Genomic DNA, 20,010 nt, shown 5'->3' on the forward strand with positions numbered 1-20,010 from the left:
CTGGGGACAAAAGCCGGCTCCCTTGGCCAGTAAAGCGAGATGAGCACCGCAACCCCAGAGTCGTCCGCGACTGGACCTAACGGTCAGGGGTACCTTTACCTTTACTATTCCACTTACCGTATTTTTCGCTCCATAAGACACACTTTTTTCCTCCTAAAAAGTAAGGGGAAATGTCTGTGCGTCTTATGGAGCGAATGCACTGGGTGGCAGAGGGATCCCTCGGCTATCGCTGCAGTCACGAGCTGAGGGATGCCTCCGAAACCAGAGCCATGGCTCCCGTCTGTTGCTTGCTGTGAAGCCAGCAGAGAAAGAGCCACTGCGCAGCTATCGCTCTTGCTCTGCTGGCTTCAGCGAGAGCAATAGCTGTGCAGCTTGCTCTACTGGCTTCTCAGTGAAGTGGGATGAGGGACAGAAGGGGCTCTGTGTAAGGGCTCCCTTCCGTTTCTCCTCCCACCTCGCTGAAGAGGTGCTGTGCTGCTCTGCTGGCTTCCCAGCAAAGAATTGTGCATTCTGTGTGCATTTTCTATAATTGGCTTAGAGCACAAACCCAACACTAGAACTGCTGAGATGAGCGAGATAGCACGTGGCAGATCTCAGGCCCAGCTGGCAAATTTGCAACCCCAGCTAAGCCAGAGATACATCAGTGTAACTTCCTCATCCTGGCTCAGGTGGGGCTAAGCCATATCAGCCAAGACCAGCAGAATTTACACCAGTGTAACCCCTGAAAAATGGGCATTCCTGGGGAAGGGGCTAGATTGGGCAGGAGGTACACTGGCAAAAAACGGTGGTGTAACTCAAACAGTATTTTAAAGGCTTAGGCTTAGGCGGTAGTCCTACTCCTGAACAGAGCTTGGATCTGGTGTAAATGAAAGCAGCATAAATTACACTGGCTTCCCATGTTTAGGATTGCTCCTTTAATCTCATCCTGTTCCACATTCTAAGGCATCAAGTGGCATATTGCAAATTTGAATCATTGTTGCACATTGCAGACACAGTTGGGGCTTAATTGTGAAGCAGTTTCTACCGAGTTTTTCCCCCTTTTATTTTCATGGATTTGATGACATTATTATCAAATCTGTTGTCTGTATGGGACATGTCTATGCAGTAGCAAATTTGGAGACAATAACAAATATTTTTGGCATTCTCATGCTAGACTTTTTATTATTCATTTGTTTTGAGATACTGAGAGTTGCCTACGGGTAAGGTTGTAATTGCATAAAAAGTCTTGAGAATATCTTGGCAAAAGAAACCCACCAGCTTCTGCAATATATCCAATTTTCATTAGCCTGAGCATAATTGTGGTGATAGGTTTCATGAATTTGGCATATTTCTAGGATGCAAGGGAGCTGTAAATAAATGTAGCCTTTGATTAACTTAACTGCTAGCCTTGCAAGTGTTACAAGTAAAACCAGGGGAGGAAAGTACATATATTTCAGAAGCTTTGGCAACATTAATTCAAAAAAAGAATCTGGAAAACATGCAGCCTTCTACATTTTTCGAAAATGCTAATGATAACTTAACTATAGTCCCTAACGAGGATTTCAAAGCCCTTCACATTCCCCACCTTGCAAAATTATGGATGCTTTATGCTAATTTAATCTAAAACAAGGATGGAAACTTTTAAATGCTTTGTGTCAAAAATCATACAAAGTCTCAGTTCTGAATTTAGTATCTGCACTCTCCTCAATACCATATCTAGGTGTTTTTGTGCACATATGAAAATCTGTGTAAGTGGGGATTGCCCGACACCTCTGCGCACGCAATGGCCTTGCCCACGTGGCAGTGAGAGGGGTAGACTCCGCTCACACAGAGCTTCAGCTCACATTTGACTGAGGACTTTCACTGTAAGTTTTCTTCCTGCACCAGCCGATGATGTCATGGCGGGGCAGCAACGCTCACCTGACCTCCAGGCAGCTGAGTTGCTGCTGCTTATGGAGTGGGACTGGGGAGATTAGTGGAAGTGCAAATGCACCAGCAGAGCCGATCCAATGCTTCCCGTTCATTTGCACCGCACAGACCTCCCTGCCACTCCTGCTTGGTTAAACAGCAACTCAGCTGCCTGGAGGTCAGGCGGTCAGCTGCCACTCCACCACTTCATCTAGGGCCGCCTCACGACCTATCATCGCCTGCGGCAAAGGACAAGATGGCAGCCTCCCCCAAGGCACCCACAGAAGCCAAATAGACTAGCTGTTGCATCTTACTCCCTTACTACTGAAAGGAGACTATCCTCCATTTCACTTGAGGGTAGCAGGCTACCCTGCTGAATTTTACAGGGCACTCAGAGCTCTGACTTCTCCCTCCCTCTCAGCATCAGCTACCTGAGCCAGCTTTCTCATGCTGCCTCACCCTGGGGCTGGCCCTGACTTTATCCACTGCTGTCTCTCACTAGCCTACAGTTTCAGTTAAATAAATAAAGATGTTTCTTTATGCGTTGTTCTTCGCTATAAACAGAATACTGAAAACAACATTTTTTTAAAAAAAATATTCGGTGCGATTTTTCTCAAAGATGCAATTTGTACATAAACCCCACTTTGTTGTTTGGTTAGGAAGCAGTCTGGCAGGGCTATGTGCACATGTCAGCCTGCAGGGGTGTCTCTTTAGCATTTACTGCAGGCACTCACATATCCAAATAAGCAAGCAGTTGCAGGAGGAACCTCAAAGACACTTCCAGCTGTATACTTGGTTTTCTCCTACTCTTGAACAGACCTTTTGTAAGAATTGCAGCCTTCTTACCTTGTTGCACATGCTGAATAGGAACCCCAGCAGTTGCAACAATAAAACCCCCCTGCTCTGAACAGGAAGTACTCTTAATTTTATGTATCTTAAAACAATATTCCCACAAGCAAAGTCATCACTGTGCTTTCTTTATATCATTGCTCTTTTGCATGAGATCTAATATATATATTTTTCAAAAGATTATAGCAATCTTGGGACGGCGTTACATAGCATTCGGGTAAGGACTCCTTCAGATGAATGGACTTACTTTTAACCTCACAATGACACTTTATACAAAGCACAGTAGATCTGAACATTATTTTACATTTTATACAAAGCACAGTAGATCTAAACATTTTACAGCAGCTGCACTATAAAGCGATGTAACAGTGTTCAGTCCATTCATTAGTGTAAATGGGAGGAACCTACAGTTCACGATAGAACACAAAATAAAGCACAAACCATGGCTATTATGCTTGTGGGGATGTTCCTCCTTCCTGTGGCTCAACCGAGGAAGACTAGATATTAATTTATCACTGGTGCATGGTCTCTGTAGCTCCTTGTGGAACGTTCTGTTATTGAAGTCAGTTTGAACAGAGACAGTCCCAGGAAGGTACAGGAGCTCATAGAATTCAATGTACTGTACAAAGCCTGCATATTTAGAAAGATCTGTATCTTAAAAAGAGCCTGTCTAGTCCAGCTTCCTGTTTTACATTGGCCACCTAGATGCCTTCCCCAAAAGCAGAGCATGGCAGTAACAAGCTCAGTAACCCCTCCCCCGGCAGCTGTTATTTGGGGGCCTCTGAATGAGTTTGTTCAACTGCCATTTAAAGCTATCCGAGTGGCCACTGCCGTACCCTGTAGCAGTTCCAGAAACTATGTGAAGAAATGCCTTTTCTTTTTTCTGTGCAGAATCTACCCCCCACAAATTTTATTTGAGACGACCCTGAGTTCTAACATTACAAGAGGGAGAAAAATGCCTAAGCAGCATGTCCCGTTAGCTTCTTCTTCTTTACTAAGTTATTTACATGTTCCCGGCACTTGATTTTAGTTGCTTTTTTCTGTACATTTCCAAGCTCTACCATTTATTTATTTATTTATTTATTTATTAATGGAGCAACCACAGTTCTTACACACTGTACTCCAAGTATGGTTGCACCATAGATTTGTATTAAGATATTATGATGCTGTTCGTTTTATCTTCAATCCCTTTCCTAATAATTACTACCTGGGCATTTGCTTTTTCCACAGTTGCTATAGGCTGAGTTTCCTTTCCTAACAAAATAAAAAAATTCCTTCCAGTAGCACCTTAGAGACCAACTAAGTTTGTTATTGGTATGATCTTTCGTGTGCATGCACACAAAGAAGTGTCTGAAGAAGTGTGCATGCACACGAAAGCTCATACCAAGAACAAACTTAGTTGGTCTCTAAGGTGCTACTGGAAGGAATTTTTTTATTTTGTTTCGACTACAGCCGACCAACATGGCTACCTACCTGTAACTTTCCTTTCCTAGTTAGCAATCACCAGTTCAGATCTATTTCTTTCTTTCTTTCTTTCTTTTCTTCCTTCCTTCCATCCATCCATCCATCCATCCATCCATCCATCCTGTCCATTAAATGAAGGCAATCAGGGTCATGGGTTTGAGCCCCATGTTGGGCAAAAAGATTCCTGCACAGCAGGGAGTTGGACTAGATGTTCCCTCGTGGTACCTTCCAACTCTACAATTCTACGGATTCCACTTACTTTACTCGCTATCTTGATGCCTAGTAACCCATTTTGAAGAGGCCTTTTCTATCTCTTCATAGTCTGCACAGTAATCTGGATGGGAGATTACCAACTCATTGAAGCCAGGCTACTGCTACAAATATAGAGTTGTAGATGGATCATCATCTAAACTGGCAAAAAGGTGGATCCAAGAGTAGCCCCTACTACACATTTGATCCATAACAATTATACTGGGTGAAGAAATGGGATTTAACTTTATCATATAAATTGTCAAAGTATCTTGCAAACACAAATCTCTTGCATCTTTGAACATTACATCTAGTGATTGCAGTGTCTCTTTCTTGGCACAAATTGCGAGGAGCTACAGCATATCTTCTATTTGCCAAGCTTTTTCTTGCCTCTGTGAAGCAGGAAAGGCTTCAGACATATCATTTCTGATAAGGAATTTTCAGTGCCCTTTTCTGCCTCTGTTACAATCATGGGAATTTTGCTTCTGACCTAAAATGGAACAGGATTAGCCCTTTCACTGAATGTTCGCTACATATACAACTTCATTTACAGAACGGTTTTGTAATCTTCCTTAAAGCACAGTTGTATTCTATATAATGGCATAAAAAAGTACAATATGTGTACAGTAGAACACATACAAATGTGTTAAATGTGCTTTCAGCTTATCTGCTTCACACTGTTAAGAGATACTGTGCAGGACCATATTAATTCATAGGGCATAATGCAGTTTATTGTAGAAAGGCTGGTAACAGGAATAGTAATTGTATGTCCACAGCATGACATCTGAAATCGCACATTTATTTTGCTCCTGAGGAATTAAATGACTGACACTTCTTATCACTGGTAGGCTGATCCATTTATCTACATCAAGTCTCACACTGTATTGCCTAGAGATTTTATTACAAGCACAGTAGAAGACTGAAATCTTCAGTTAAGGCTTCTTAACACTTTCCACCTAGTGTTTTCTTAACGCTAAGCTACATTCACTTACTAGGATTTCTTTTAAAAATGGAATATTAACTTTGGGACAAATATTTCTCTTTCTTAAATATACCTGGTGTAGATTACTTTCCACAAATGGAAGAACTGGCTTGTGAGATCAGACCAAGTTCCATCTAGTCCATCAGTTGTTTCCAGCACCAGTAAAATGATGGTCTCTGGAAGCTTCCTGGCAAGACAGAGGTGATGGATATCCAGCCTCTGGTAATCTAATCTAATCTAATCTAATCTAATCTAATCTAATAATTTTATTATTTCTACCTTGCCGATCTGACTGGGTTGCCCCAGCCACTCTGGGCAACTTCCTGCGCATATGACAGCATAATAAAACATTACACATTAAAAAGCTTCCCTATACAGGGCTGCCTTCAGATGTCTTCTAAAGGTTACTCATCTCCTTGACATCTGATGCAAACGTGTTCCACAGGAAGGGTGCCACTACCGAGAAGGCCCTCTGCCCAGTTCCTTGTAGCTTCACTTCTTACATTGAGGGAACCACTAGAAGGCCCTCGGTGCTGGATCTCAGTGTCCGGGCTAAACAATGGGGGTAGAGACGCTCCTTCAGGTATACAGGGCCAAGGCTGTTTAGGGCTTTAAAGGTCAGCACCAACACTTTGAATTGTGCTCGGAAACGTACTGGGAGCCAATTTAGGTCTTTCAGGACTGGTGTTGTATGTGGATGTGGAGGATAAAAACATAAGAACATGCCTCTTGGATCAGACCAATGCCCTATAGTCCAGCATCCTGTTTCTCACAGTGGTCAAGATGCCTATGGAAGCCAACAACAACAACATGAGAGAAATCAGCCTCTCCAGCTGTTGTTCCCCAGCAGATGGAATTCAGAAACATCCAGTCCCTGATCCTCAAGGTAGTATATGCCCCGCACGACTAGCAACTACAGATAGGCTTATTCTCTATGAATATGTCTGCCCCATGGCCCTTTTAAAGCTATTTAGACTGGCAGCCATCACCACATCCTGCAGTAGAGCATGCTACCATTTATCGATGTATGTTCTGAAAAAGTACTTCCTTTTGTCTGTTCTGTCAATTCAGCTTCAATGGGTGACCCAGGTTGTAGTGTTGTGAGAGGAGAATTATGTCTCTATCCATATCTTCAACATAATGCATTAATTTTTACACCTCTGTCAAGTTGCCCATTACTTGCATTTTTTCCCTACACAAAGGCAGCAACAACCCAAAACACAGTTGTTCCAGCCCCCCGACAATTTCCAGTTCTACAATATCCTTTCCCCCCCCTTTTTTTAAAAATTGCAGCCACTGTACTCAGTATTCCAAGTGTGGTCGTACTACAGATTTCTATATCAACAGTTCTATTTTTCCTAAGGATCCGCAACATGGAATTAATATTTTCATAGCTGTCACACACTGGGTCAATATTTTCATTGAGCTGTCCACCATGACCCTTCTTGATCAATCACTGCCAGCATCACCACTGAGCAACATTTGCCATTTAATTGCCCATTTACCCATTTTGGAGAGATCCTTTTTGGAGCTTCTTGCATCCCCCCCTTTTTTTTTACCTTATACTACTCTAAACAGGGTTTGGTGTTATCAGCAAAGTTGGCCACCTCACTGTTTATCTCTAACCTTGGGTCATAGAATCATAGAACTGTAGAGGTCACTTGTAAACAAGTTTAAAAGCACCAGTCCCAATACAGATCCATGGAAGACCCTCCCCCCTTTAATACATTCATTTGATGTAAAAAACTATAAATTTCTTCCTACTTTGTTGTTTACACCCCCTTCAGGGGTCCTTCCTTTAACTAATGCCACCTTGTAGTAAACCTGCTTCACCTTTGACAAGTCCCAAATCCATCGGACCTCACTTTGCCTCAGGATTCAAAATTCATCCAAATCTCACACACTCCCAATTGAAACAGAATTTGGTATGTTGTGTCATAACCACTATAATGATTGACATTTGCTCAAATGTGTATTTAAGACTCCCCAATCCTAAATATTTTTACTCCGAAGGAAATCCTATTAATGCAATAAGATTGACTTCTGAATATGTATGCCTGAGATTGCAGAGACTTCTTCAGGAGACAGATTGTAAGCAATTCTCTTTTGGGAGGAACATAAGGGGAAAAAACTGCCTGAAAGCTCCTGCAGCTGACAAGAACTAATGCTAGGGGTGTGTGTGTGTGTGTGTGTGTGACTGGAACACACACACACACAAACACACTTTTGTAATTGGTCAGCTTCACTGTGTATTGTGGCACTGCCCGCTTTTGTTGTGACTGGAACTAAAAATGCAATGTTTGAGTTATTCAAACTTTGGTTTGAATAACTCATACTACAGTTCCAACTTCTTGCATTTGGGGCATTCTTTAATGTTTCAGATAAATCCTCTGCCTGATCAAGAAAGAAAAAGGCAAAGGGCAGGCAGGGATGTGGAAATGTATCTGAAATCAGAGTGCGCCTTTCAACAGAGTCCTCAGCTATCTCTCACTCCAGCATGCTGTTATTAGAGGATTTTAATGTTACCAGATTAACAGCCACAGATGATCTCTTGAGCCTAAGATCCCTGATAAAAACTGGAATGCAGTCTATGTTGGGAGATAAGAGGAACATTCTATTCTTTGCTGTTCCAGAAGGGGCTCAGGCACATAATTGAAATTTTTAATAGGGAGCATCTGTTGAGGATTTTCTTTCTCTCCTCCCTCCTCTTTTTCTTTTAAATTACAAGGTTTAGGCAAAACTTCGCACAGCACTGCATAACTGGCAGGAAGATCTAAGACCTCCTGTGCAGATGTGCTGAACAATCTGCTGTTTTCAATTGTATGCAAATTTATACCTGGGCTGGATCTCGAGGAAGGGCCCATCTCTACCACAACTCCATCCCACCCTTATTTTCTGGTATGTCTTGTAAATAAATAAGTAACTGGGTTTCACTCAGGAAGAGACAGCTGCAAGAACTTGTGTGTGAGAAGGAGATTGCTCACAAAGGGTCGGGCATGCACATTGTCACAAAATACAGAAATGGATAGCCATCCACAAGGACTATCACATTTTGGAATATCCCCCCCCCCTCCACACTTCTTCCATACGCTCCTGTTTTCACAGTATAATTTATTTCCAGTGGACAGAAAATCTCCCTCCAATTCCATGAGTTGAATCCTCTCATCCACAATGACAACTGCCAAGGAGTGGTTTGATTTACAGTGTGCCCGCAACAGCTTTCCTTGTCACATTTCTTTTGATTTGTGGGTGCTCTTCCATATTGCTTTCAGTCTAGAATACTTGCTTTTGGGGTTTTGTTTTGTTGTTGTTTTTTTTAAAAAAGGATTGCATTGTTGGCCAAGCAAAGGCAGACGAAATAATGTACATATGGAAAAGAGCAAAAACAATAGCAACCCTTCCCCCGCCCCGCAGCAGAAACATGCAATGGTCTAATATTCTATTTCCAATAGCGGCAAGCCACATAAGTTGGCCAAACCCTGTTCATCACTCCACCTGGCACACAAAGATGTGTATCATCTGAATGTGGCGGTTCAATTTAATTATCATGGCTAATAACCACTGATAACCTTTCCTACATGAATTTGCCTAATCCTTGCTAAAGCCATCCCCAAGTTGTGTGGCAGTGAATTTCTTAACCTGGTCATACAATGACAGTGTTATAAGAAAAAACTGCTGCCTTTCCCTTATGGGGCATCCATGAGCCCGTATAGAGTCCTTATGTAGGTTCTCTATTGGTAGGAGATAACAGAGGCCAACCAGAGAATGTTGTTGTTTTGTTGTTGTTTAGTCGTTTAGTCGTGTCCGACTCTTCGTGACCCCATGGACCAGAGCACACCAGGCACCTCTGTCCTCCACTACCTCCCGCAGTTTGGTCAAACTCATGCTGGTAACCTCGAAAACACTATCCAACCATCTCATCCTCTGTCGCCCCCTTCTCCTTGTGCCCTCCATCTTTCCCAGCATCAGTGTCTTCTCCAGGGAGTCTTCTCTTCTCATGAGGTGGCCAAAGTACTGGAGCCTCAGCTTCATGATCTGTCCTTCCAGTGAGCACTCAGGGCTGATTTCCTTAAGAATGGATGCGTTTGATCTTCTTGCAGTCCATGGGACTCTCAAGAGTCTTCTCCAGCACCATAATTCAAAAGCATCAATTCTTCGGCGATCAGCCTTCTTTATGGTCCAGCTCTCACTTCCATACATCACTACTGGGAAAACCATGGCTTTAACTATACGGACCTTTGTTGGCAAGGTGACGTCTCTACTTCTCAAGATGCTGTCTAGGCCTGTCATTGCCCTTCTCCCAAGAAGCAGGCGTCTTTTAATTTCGTGGCTGCTGTCACCATCTGCAGTGATCATGGAGCCCAAGAAAGTAAAATCTCTCACTGCCTCCATTTCTTCCCCTTCTATTTGCCAGGAGGTGATGGGACCAGTGGCCATGATTCTCTGAACCAGAGAATATTGAGAAGCAAAGCAGCTAGTAAGCCTGGTCTTTATTAACTGTTGCAACAGGGTACTCACTACCACAAGCAGGAGGCAAGAGGGACCCAGAACAATGGTGCATAAGCCCTTATATAAGCTTTTGAAATTGCCCACCCTGTAGCTCAAGAACACCCCTTAAAACATCATACAAACATCACAGGAGTTGGGCTACAGCAGAAATACATCACAGTGGGCAGTCTACAACAGAAATCCTGTCTGGCAAGATACTGATAATGGTCACTTGATTGCTTTACCTGGCCAGCTTGGCCATTCCTTTTGAGATGCTAAATACTTACTTCCTGAATCCAGGTCACAGGCTCATGTTATTCATACACAGATAGGCTCTTAAGACAGGATTTGTGAGCAAAGAGACAATGGGGAGGTTTTCCCATTTCCTTCTTCACTAGAGAGTATATCTGAGTTTACTGGAAGAGTCAAAATGGCTTCAGGATTGCTCTGATGTACTATTTCAGACACATGGTTTATATACTTATGTATGTGTTTGCCTTGTAAATTTATGATAAGACCTTAGAATTCCAGGTATCCCAATATTGCCAGAGAAATACAGATGAGGGCATGCCTCAGTTCTCCCTCTGTGCCTTCTGTGACACTGAAAAGAAAAACGAGGAGCATCACCCTCTCCTCTCCCAAGCAACAGAGGGTCTAGCCAATTTCATTTCCAAGATGACAAAGGAATTTTCCCTCACCAAATGATTTTAACTAAATCAATTCATTTTCAGTTAGAAGGTGGGGGCTCTAAATTTTGAGGAGACCTATTCACAGTAGGGACGAGGGTGGTGCTGTGGGTTAAACCACAGAGCCTAGGACTTGCCGATCAGAAGGTCGGCGGCTCGAATCCCTGCGACAGGGTGAGCTCCCGTTGCTCGGTCCCTGCTCCTGTCAACCTAGCAGCTCGAAAGCACATCAGTACAAGTAGATAAATAGGTACCGCTCTGGCGGGAAAGTAAACGGTGTTTCCGTGCGCTGCTCTGGTTCACCAGAAGCAGCTTAGTCATGCTGGCCATATGACCCGGAAGCTGTACACCAGCTCCCTCGGCCAATAAAGCGAGATGAGCACCGCAACCCCAGAGTCGGCCACGACTGGACCTAATGGTCAGGGGTCCCTTTACCTTTACCTAGCGAATTCCCTGCAACAAAACTTAAAAACCAACAAAGCCTGCCCCAAGCTTGGATGAGGTGCAAAGTCTGGTGGCTACTTACATCCCGAGACACGTCACAAAAAGAAGTAGAGTCCCAAATACCCCATATTTAAAATCTTTATTGCATTTTTCACGGCAATAAAAATAAATCTGATGTTAACCTTAGCAGGCAGAGGGCCTTCTCAGTAGTGGCGCCTGCCCTGTGGAACGCCCTCCCATCATACGTCAAAGAAATAAGCAACTATCAGACTTTTAGAAGACGTCTGAAGGCAGCCCTGTACAGGGAAGCTTTTAACATTTGATGAATCATTGTTTTTTAATATTCTGCTGGAAGCCCCCAGAGTGGCTGGGGAAACCCAGCCAAATGGGCAGGGTATAAATAATAAATTATTATTATATAGCACACATAGCCATGAGGCAGAGTGAAGCAGCTGCCTCAGGCAGCAAATTCTGAAGGGTAGAACGGGGCTTGAATTGTATGCCTTATGTTCTGCCCTGCAGCCCCTTAACTAGTTTGTTGCCCTAGGGTACAGTGGATGACTGCTCCATCACCGGTGCTGAAGCAAGCGTCAACTACCAGTCTAGTCAGAGTTCGTGCACAGAATGTGGAATGCACCCTCTTTTCCTTTGCCTCAGGCAGCAAAATGACTTGGGCTGTTCCTGTGATTACATATCACAGAGTTCTTGCAAGCTAACAATTAGGTTCTTGCACATAGTCTTAAATCATTCCAAAGGGACCTTTCCAGCTCTGGACTTGGAAATAAGAGATGCTTTATTCAAATTGCAGACAGTACTCTTGTGTCTACTATGCCGGCATGGCTCCACTCTCTCCTACTTGTCTGCTTAGATGCTGATTCAGTTCGTTGGATAAGAGGATCTGCCGCTTATCCACACCTTGACATTGTTTTTACACCAATTTAACACTCCGAGCTGCCTTCCACCTGGGAGGTGCCGTTTGCTGAAGGTGCTAATCATTCTCCCTCAAACAGAGCCCCAGTGGACTACAAGTCCCAGGATTCCCTGGGGAAAACTGAATTGCTTTGAAGGCTGGTGTAGATAAGACACCATCGCTCCTGACAATTGCGAAGGTGTTTCTTGGAAGCTGAGGGCGCTATTGATTTCCCATGACCCAAAGTATGCCCAAGAGCAATTTTGGCTTGCTTTTTTTCCCACGCTTGGACGGCGGGGGGAAAAATGATGGAACGTGGGTCACTTTAAAAGGCAAACGCCATCATATCGCCTTTAGGCGCTTGGCTAAGACTGCAATGCTATGTGTGATCATAGTGGCGTTTGCTTCCGAGTAGACGCGAGTCCGGCTTTCAGGGAGCTCTTTAAAAAAAAAGAAGTAGACTTGTGCAAGGAAAGCAGGCTTGTGCAATGCATCTGAAAACGTGTTCTACTAATGAGAAACGGTCCTAGTATTTAAGGGAGCAATTTTTTAAAATGCAGACTTGTGCAAGGAAAGGAGACTTGTGCAATGCATCAGAAAACGAGTTCCACTAGTGAGAAACGGTCCTGGTATTATGTTCCCCACCCCCACGAGCAAAAGACTATTTTAGCAGCTTATGGAAGACCAGGCGCTTAATCCTGGAGACATTGGGGAGGAACCCCAGGGAGAGGTCAGCCGAGCGCTGTGTGATGCCTTTAATTCCCTCCCCAATTCTCCTTTTTCGCGGAAGGGGGGGGGAGAGAGGAGGGGCTGCTTGCTTGCTTGCTTTTTTCTCTGCTGCGCCCGCCTCTTGTCAGCCCGTTTGTTTGTTGTGCTTGCTTCCTCTCCCCGCCCCCCTCTCCTCCTCCTCCTCCTTAGGCCACCGCCGGCCGGACAGCCCACCTCGCCGGCTCGGAGCCGCCGCCGCCGCCGCCTCCTCCGCTGTCTCAGCCGCTGGCCCGGGAGTCGTTCGCGCCGAGCCATGGCAGCGCCTTCCACTTGCCGGACTCGTGCTCGTCCGCCTCGGCGTCCCAGGCGCAGCAGCCGCACTCGCCGGCCCTCTACTACTCCAGCTCCACGCTGCCGGCGCAGCGGGTGAGCTCGCCCTTGTCCATGCAGCAGGTGGGCTCGCCCACCAAGCTCCAGCGGGCCGGCTCCGCCTCCGAGAGCGCCGCCGCCGCCGCCGCCGCCTCGGGCTACAGCACCACGCAGCGCGTCTCCTCGCCGAAGCAGTCGCCCAGCCGCCTGGCCAAGTCCTACAGCACCAGCTCGCCCATCAACATCGTCGTGTCGTCGGCGGGCCTCTCGCCCTCGCCCATCCGGGTCACGTCGCCGCCCACCATCCCCTCCAACATCTCCTCGTCGCCCATCCACCAGCTCAGCTCCACCATCGGCACCTACGCCACGCTGTCGCCCACCAAGAGGCTGGTGCACCCCTCCGAGCAGTACGGCAAGCACTCGCAGGAGCTCTATGCCACCGCCACCCTCCAGAGACCCGGCAGCCTCGCAGGTGAGTCCCCGGCTCCCGGGAGCGCGCCCTGCTCCAGATCCTCCGGAGTCCGCGCGCGCGCGCTTGCATCCAGGTCTGGGAAATTGTGTGGGGTGGGGGGATCGGTGGAAAAGGGGAAAACAAGGTAGCTGTGTGTGTGTGTTTTCCCACCACTCCCCAAATGCTGCTTTAAGTGGTTGCCGCTGGCACTAGTGTGCCCTCCTTAAATCTCAGGCGTCTGAATAGCAAATAGGGGACCCGTGAATACTTGGAGGTTACCTGCTCCTGATTTCAGCGGGACTCGCTGCTAAGTAAGTGTGTTTGGGGACTGCAGCCTTCGACACCGATTATACCTGGCCATTCCTTCGGTTTTCGCTCCCCTACCTACTTGCCTGATTGCTCTAAATGAGGGCACTTGGTCCTGCTGTGAGCCCATCTAAATACAGCACAGTGCATCTTAATTGCTGATTATTAAATTCACTATCATTGATTTACTTGAACTTTTCGTGTATAGTTATGCATTTTTCCGACACTGGACATAAAACTACTTTAAAGCTACTTTTTAAAAAAAGTTTTAAATGTAAGGACTGCCTAAATTCATTTAATGGATACACTTGTCTCTTCCTTTCAGCTGAGATGAAGACGTGTTGCTGTCTGCATGCTTTCCCCTAACATAAATTTTGGAATGTTCTGATTAGTATCAATTATGTCAGTGCTCTGTGTTTCCTGTCCTAGTCAGGAAACACCTGTTTGTTTGTTTTTAAAAATGATATCCTGGGTCTTCCTAATAATCTGATAACTAAGCTGTGTACTTTTTCGGTGGGATTTTTTTTGTTCTTATAAAAATCATTGGAGGTATATTGCTATAGCAACAACTGTCATGCTCATGTGTTCTCTTGTCTAATCTACATAGCTGGATCTGAAAATAAAGAAAAGTCAGATGGCAGCAAAATTGTGTTAATATCAGAAATATATTCTGGTGGCTCCCCTTTGCGGGGGAGGGTGGGGAAGTGAAATGATAACTGTTATTCTATCATTGTTGTATGTTGCCAGAGAGAGCTTATTAGGTGAAGTTAAGTCACACATTGATCATGCATTATTGTAAATCGTGTTCCCTATATGTAACTTGCTAGACTGCTCCTCCAAGATTACTGGGCAAAGAGATGCTTGTAGAATAAGCAGTATTAATCATTGAGGTTTTGTGTCCTATGCACACTTCCTTGGGAATATTTCCTGTTCATTGGAATATAGGAAGCTGTCTTTTACCAAGTCAGACATCGGCACTGTCTGTACTGACGGCAAGGGCTTCAGATATTTTCAGCATGCAAACAGAGGCTCTGCCACCGATCTATGGTCCTTGCCCAACTCAGTGAGTCTTGTGTCTGAGGGACATGTATTTGCCAGGGAGTGCAGCCGTAACCACCATGGCCAAGTATTTGTTGTGGCTCCAAGATGAGCAAAGGGCTTGTTTCTCCAACATGCTGCTATTTCCACTTTCCACAGAGATCCCTAGAAGGTTGGAAGCATTGCAAGTGAATTCTCAGTTCGCATGCTATACTGCTTGCATAGGAAGATAGGAAGCTTCCTTTCACAAAGTCAGGTCATTGGACAATCTAGGTCAGCATTGTCTTCACGAGGAGTGGGAAACCTTAGGCTCAGGGGCAAAATGTGGCTCTCTGGGCCAGTCTATCTGTCCTTCAGACTCTCCCCATGTCACACTTTCTCCACAGGCTGTATCTTTCACTGGTCCTTCTCCACAAGGTCTTTTGTGTCCTCCTATCCCTCTTGCTTGCCAGGATAGAAGGATGTGCACAGAAGCCTCTGACTTTTGTGTGGCTAGAATGTAGTCTGCTTTTCTCCACCTACTTTTTTGCTTCTGGCCACAACCCCTTTAACTCTTGGCCTTGCCCACAGAACCAGCAGGTTCCCATGAGGCTGAAGACGGTTCCCCACCCTTGGTCTGCACCAGAAGTTGGGAACCTTTGGCCCACCAGACCAGTTTGGTCAAGCCACACACACCTGCCTTGCATCTGACACCATATATGACACCTGTTGTGAGGCAGATAAAGTTGTGATGTGGGGAGGCATTTCTGGGCACTGCCAACCATTGGTGTCTTCAAAGCCCTCCAACAAGACCTTCTGAAACTCCAGCTAACAGCTTATTGTTGGGCCCTCAGAGTGCAGCCCCAAGCCATCTGCAGATACTGATAACCAGCTGATTTTCAGTGCTTGAAGGGAGCTTGCAGAGACACAGAACAGCTGGTTGTTGGTGCTGTGCTCTGTATCCATGCCAGTCAGCTTGGGACTTCCTAGTGCTAGAGGCTGGAAGAAGAAGCTTGGGTGTAAAATGCTGGAGGAGGCTCTTGGGACCAAAACCACTTTCTTTGCAGAGGGGAAAATGTCCCATTCACCCCTCTGCAGAGAATTCAAAGGGGCTCCTTGTAACTGACAATCAATTGATTGGCAATTATGGAGAAGTCTTTTGAAGGTGCACTTCCAGCACTAGTCAGCTGACTGATGCTGAAACAGCATCTTCAAACGAGGTTGCTGTAGACAGGGACACCAACCTGGTGCCCAAAGTCTTTCCTTGACACCCCCAGACAGGTGCCTCAGACTCCCAGCTTTCATTAACAACAAGTCTCTAGTCCTTTTGGAAGGAAAGTTATGAGTCAAAATGTGCAGGTACCTTCCAAAAGATTTATGTGAAATGAATGTGAATGTGGTGTGGTCACTGTGTGTGTTTTTACTGGTACTTAGGTATGTTCCCTGTTGCTATTAGACAGCAACCGTTTGAGGGTTTGTCTTTATGTATGTTTGTAAAATCAGTCTTGTGTGATCTCCACAATCAGGACCAGCACATAGCTATCTTCCTATGGTAAGCATAGAGATATTAGGGGTGGCCGTTTCTCTAATTTTGTGCTACGTCATGCTTCCAATGACAGCCATTTTGTGTTACGCCACCACTCACCCCCCCATGACAGCCATTTTGTGACTGACACCCCACCACACTCTCAGAATTCAAAATGTGCCAGTGAGTCCAAAATGGTTTGTGACCATCCTTTTTGTCACACCATCTTTCATCGGTTACTGATTTATGTTAGGGTAGCCTCTTTTGAGGGGACGCGGGTGGCGCTGTGGGTAAAAGCCTCAGTGCCTAGGGCTTGCTGATCGAAAGGTCGGCGGTTCGAATCCCCGCGGTGGGGTGCACTCCCGTTGTTCGGTCCCAGCGCCTGCCAACCTAGCAGTTCGAAAGCACTCCCGGGTGCAAGTAGATAAATAGGGACCGCTTACTAGCGGGAAGGTAAACGGCGTTTCCGTGTGCGGCTCTGGCTCGCCAGAGCAGCGATGTCACGCTGGCCACGTGACCCGGAAGTGTCTCCAGACAGCGCTGGCCCCCGGCCTCTTGAGTGAGATGGGTGCACAACCCTAGAGTCTGTCAAGACTGGCCCGTACGGGCAGGGGTACCTTTACCTTTACCTAGCCTCTTTTGAACAGGCAGGTTACCTGGCATCATTATGTCAGAAAATTGGCAGGTGTCAACCCTATGGGGGTTGTGAGGCGGTAACCAGCCAGTCGGATCCAGTTACCCACCTCTAAGCTACACTGATTGGCAATGGCTCTCCGGGATTTCACATGAGGAACATTTCCAAACCTACCTGTAGTTGCTGTGGATTAAACCTCACACCATCTGTGTGCAAATCAGATGCTCTATTACTGAGCTGTGGTCTGTAAATTTAGTGGACCTTTTCAGTTCCTTTATACTTCAGCGGACACATTCTACTAGTCAGTGAACCTTTTCTGTTTTGTATTTACGATTTCTCTGTGATCCTTTTTGTCTGGATTTACTTCCTGATGAATGTGGCCTGCCAGCATGTGACAGGATAGCCTCAGCCAATTAAACAGGAGACCTGGGGCTGTAATTGCAACCCATCGTGCCTGGCCTCTTTCACACACAGAGTCTTCCTTTGCCTCATTCTTATGCTTCACTGTATCTTCCATTCTTCTTCTTCTTCTTCTTCTTCTTCTTCTTCTTCTTCTTCTTCTTCTTCTCTACTTCCCAGATTCAAAAGACTTTAACACTTCTTTGTTTCCTAGGGTGACATGCTTCTTGTGACCCCCTTTTCTCCTTTTGGGGCTGCCTCCTATAAACATAACATGAACCCATCCCATGCAAATCAATCTCATGAGGCATGAAAGAAAAGTTTCTATTTTACTTCACTTTTTCTTCATTTCTGAAATGATACATTGGCCAACTTTGGCGCTTTCCTACCATTTCCTTCTCTCTGCCCCCCTCCTTTCATATTTTTGTTTACTATAATGTCTGTCCTGAAGTGTTCTCTACGTTTTGTAATTTTTAGTTGGTCCTACTAAGGTTATTATTCAGTTAATGCTTTGATTTTTTTATAGATCAGTGCAGCTGCAAACATTTTTCCAAAGTCTGTATCTCATGCAAGTTTATGCTCAATAGACAAATAGCTAGGTGGCATAACTGTTCTTGCCCCATAGAGAATGACTGCAGTTTTTGATGAGTGTTAACTTGCTGAAACTTCTTTCAGCTTTTGCAACACACCCTGACACCGTCCATTGGTTGTTTTTTTGTAAAATTATTTAATAAATAGGTTGAAGTGGTGTTTCATACTCTTCTCTGCTTCGAAAAAAGAGCAGACCTTCAAGAATTTTTTTCAGATGCAACATTTTATAAGGAAAATTCTTACGAACCCACCTGGGATAGTTGTAAAGCAGATGTTTCTAGACATGGCAGTATGGTGACCATTGGTGTGTTCATTTGTGAACTAGACGGATACATACATTTTGTGCCTGTAAATCCTACCAGCAATACTGGCTCCCATTGTCCCTGGTATCATTATGGTGTTTTGTCCCTCCTTCCTTTATATATGTGCACAAGGAACTCTGGAACTGGTAGCATTTGTGAAAGCACGCCATATAGAGAGAAGGAAAATGTCTTGTCTTTCAAGCTACACGTTTTAGTTTGCCCACATAACCAACCCTCTAGTCGAGGGTTGTAACACAATAGGTGTGTTATTCAGCTGTAACACAATAGGTATGTGGATACAGGAAAACAAATACCCGCAGGCATGATCTACAATTTAGCTGCTTTATAATTGGGTTGCCTCCAGACTTTCCTAGTTCCTTGGGCCCTGGTAAAGGATAGTTTTACGCCACCTCAGGGCTTGGGCCCTGCAGTCAAATGGAGCCAAGAACTTTTTTTTCATACCGTAGTACAAAATCTCTCTTAGTGCAGGAGTGAGGAACCATTTTCAGCCAGAGGGCTGCATGCTATCATTAGCGTGTGTTGAATTTTTCAACTTTCAAATTCCCAAAATGAGGGGTGCTAAAAAGTTGTAACATGACTTGGAAATTCAAAATATATTTTGGTTAAGTTCATATAATTTAATTTTGCTTTGTAAGTAAAATATATGTACAATTGCATAGAAATCATTAAAAACGATTTCCAAATACTTGCAGTTATGCCGTAATGTTATTTGTTTTTATTATATAGCATTATCTTGACATTTTCAGAAGGTAAAATTAAAATTATTTGGTTTTCCGCAAGCAGCATATGTGCATCTTCGTCAAACGTAGACCTGAATGTTGTCCAGTCACAAAAATAATAGCAGATCTGAATTCCTTACACTCAAAAACGTCTTTTAAAGACCCCCCCCCAAGTGAAGTAATTTACAAATATTAAGTTTCACCCCCGGAAATGACATACCCTATGCCAACATGGCCAGTCTTCCAGGGATGGGGGCAAAAGCAAAGGTGAGTGGACCTATTGGTGTATCTCTTGTATTTGTACAGGAGGCTACACTCCACCCATGTGAAAAGAGATTTTAAATCCACCTACAAATATTGCATTTCTGTCCTCTATCCAGGAGTGCAAGAAGTATTACCATGTTTCAAGGAACATTGCCATGTTTCTGGGCTGGAACGGAGCAGGGCTGGTGGGAGTTTGGGCCCAGTGAGGGGGCAGGAATGGGGAGAAAGCGACAGACTGGATAGAGAAGGACTGGTTCTGTGTCAGTACCATGGTTTATATCATAGATCAGATCATAAATGTCCTTCCTTTTTGTTTCTACATTTTGAACCAAAGGAGATCCACAAATACGGAATGAAAGAGCTGTTCTTTTTTTGGAGTTGGGCCATTCAGATTAGTGTTTACATGCAGCTACATAGGAATTTGTGGACATGCACATATGCTACAACTAACTGAACATGCTTGTGCATATCTTAGCACACAGGTTAAATTTATAGCAGGGGTGGCCAACTCCCAAGAGACTGCGATCTGCTCACAGAGTTAAAGACTGGCGCTGATCTACCCCCTTCTTGTGGGTTCAGGTCAACCTTGTTGAGCTTTTCTTAGGGAGCATGAAAGCCCCATTTTTTGGGGGGAAATGTTGAGCTTTTTTTAGGGGAGCCAAATTTTTTACTTGTTGAGTTTCTTTGCGGGGAGCCAGTGATCTACCACAGACGGCCAGTGATCTCCCTGTTGGATGTGCCTGAT

General features: G+C 44.8%; 1 protein-coding gene across 11 annotated transcripts in view; it reads left to right on the forward strand.

The window, feature by feature from the left end:
* CTNND2 (catenin delta 2) overlaps window positions 1–20,010 on the forward strand; it is a 515,372-nt gene that overhangs the window by 255,502 nt on the left and 239,860 nt on the right. For all 11 annotated transcript variants that reach the window (XR_008331611.1, XM_053397153.1, XM_053397157.1 and 8 more), the window contains one exon: window positions 12,878–13,508. Coding sequence is in view for 10 of the 11 variants with exons in the window: in XM_053397153.1 (XP_053253128.1) it covers window positions 12,878–13,508 (631 nt within the window). In the remaining variant the exon portion in view is untranslated. The remainder of the gene's footprint in view (window positions 1–12,877; window positions 13,509–20,010) is intronic.

The sequence above is a fragment of the Podarcis raffonei genome, chromosome 7 (genome assembly GCF_027172205.1).
Source record: "Podarcis raffonei isolate rPodRaf1 chromosome 7, rPodRaf1.pri, whole genome shotgun sequence".
In the NCBI taxonomy this organism is placed as follows: Eukaryota; Metazoa; Chordata; class Lepidosauria; order Squamata; family Lacertidae; genus Podarcis; species Podarcis raffonei.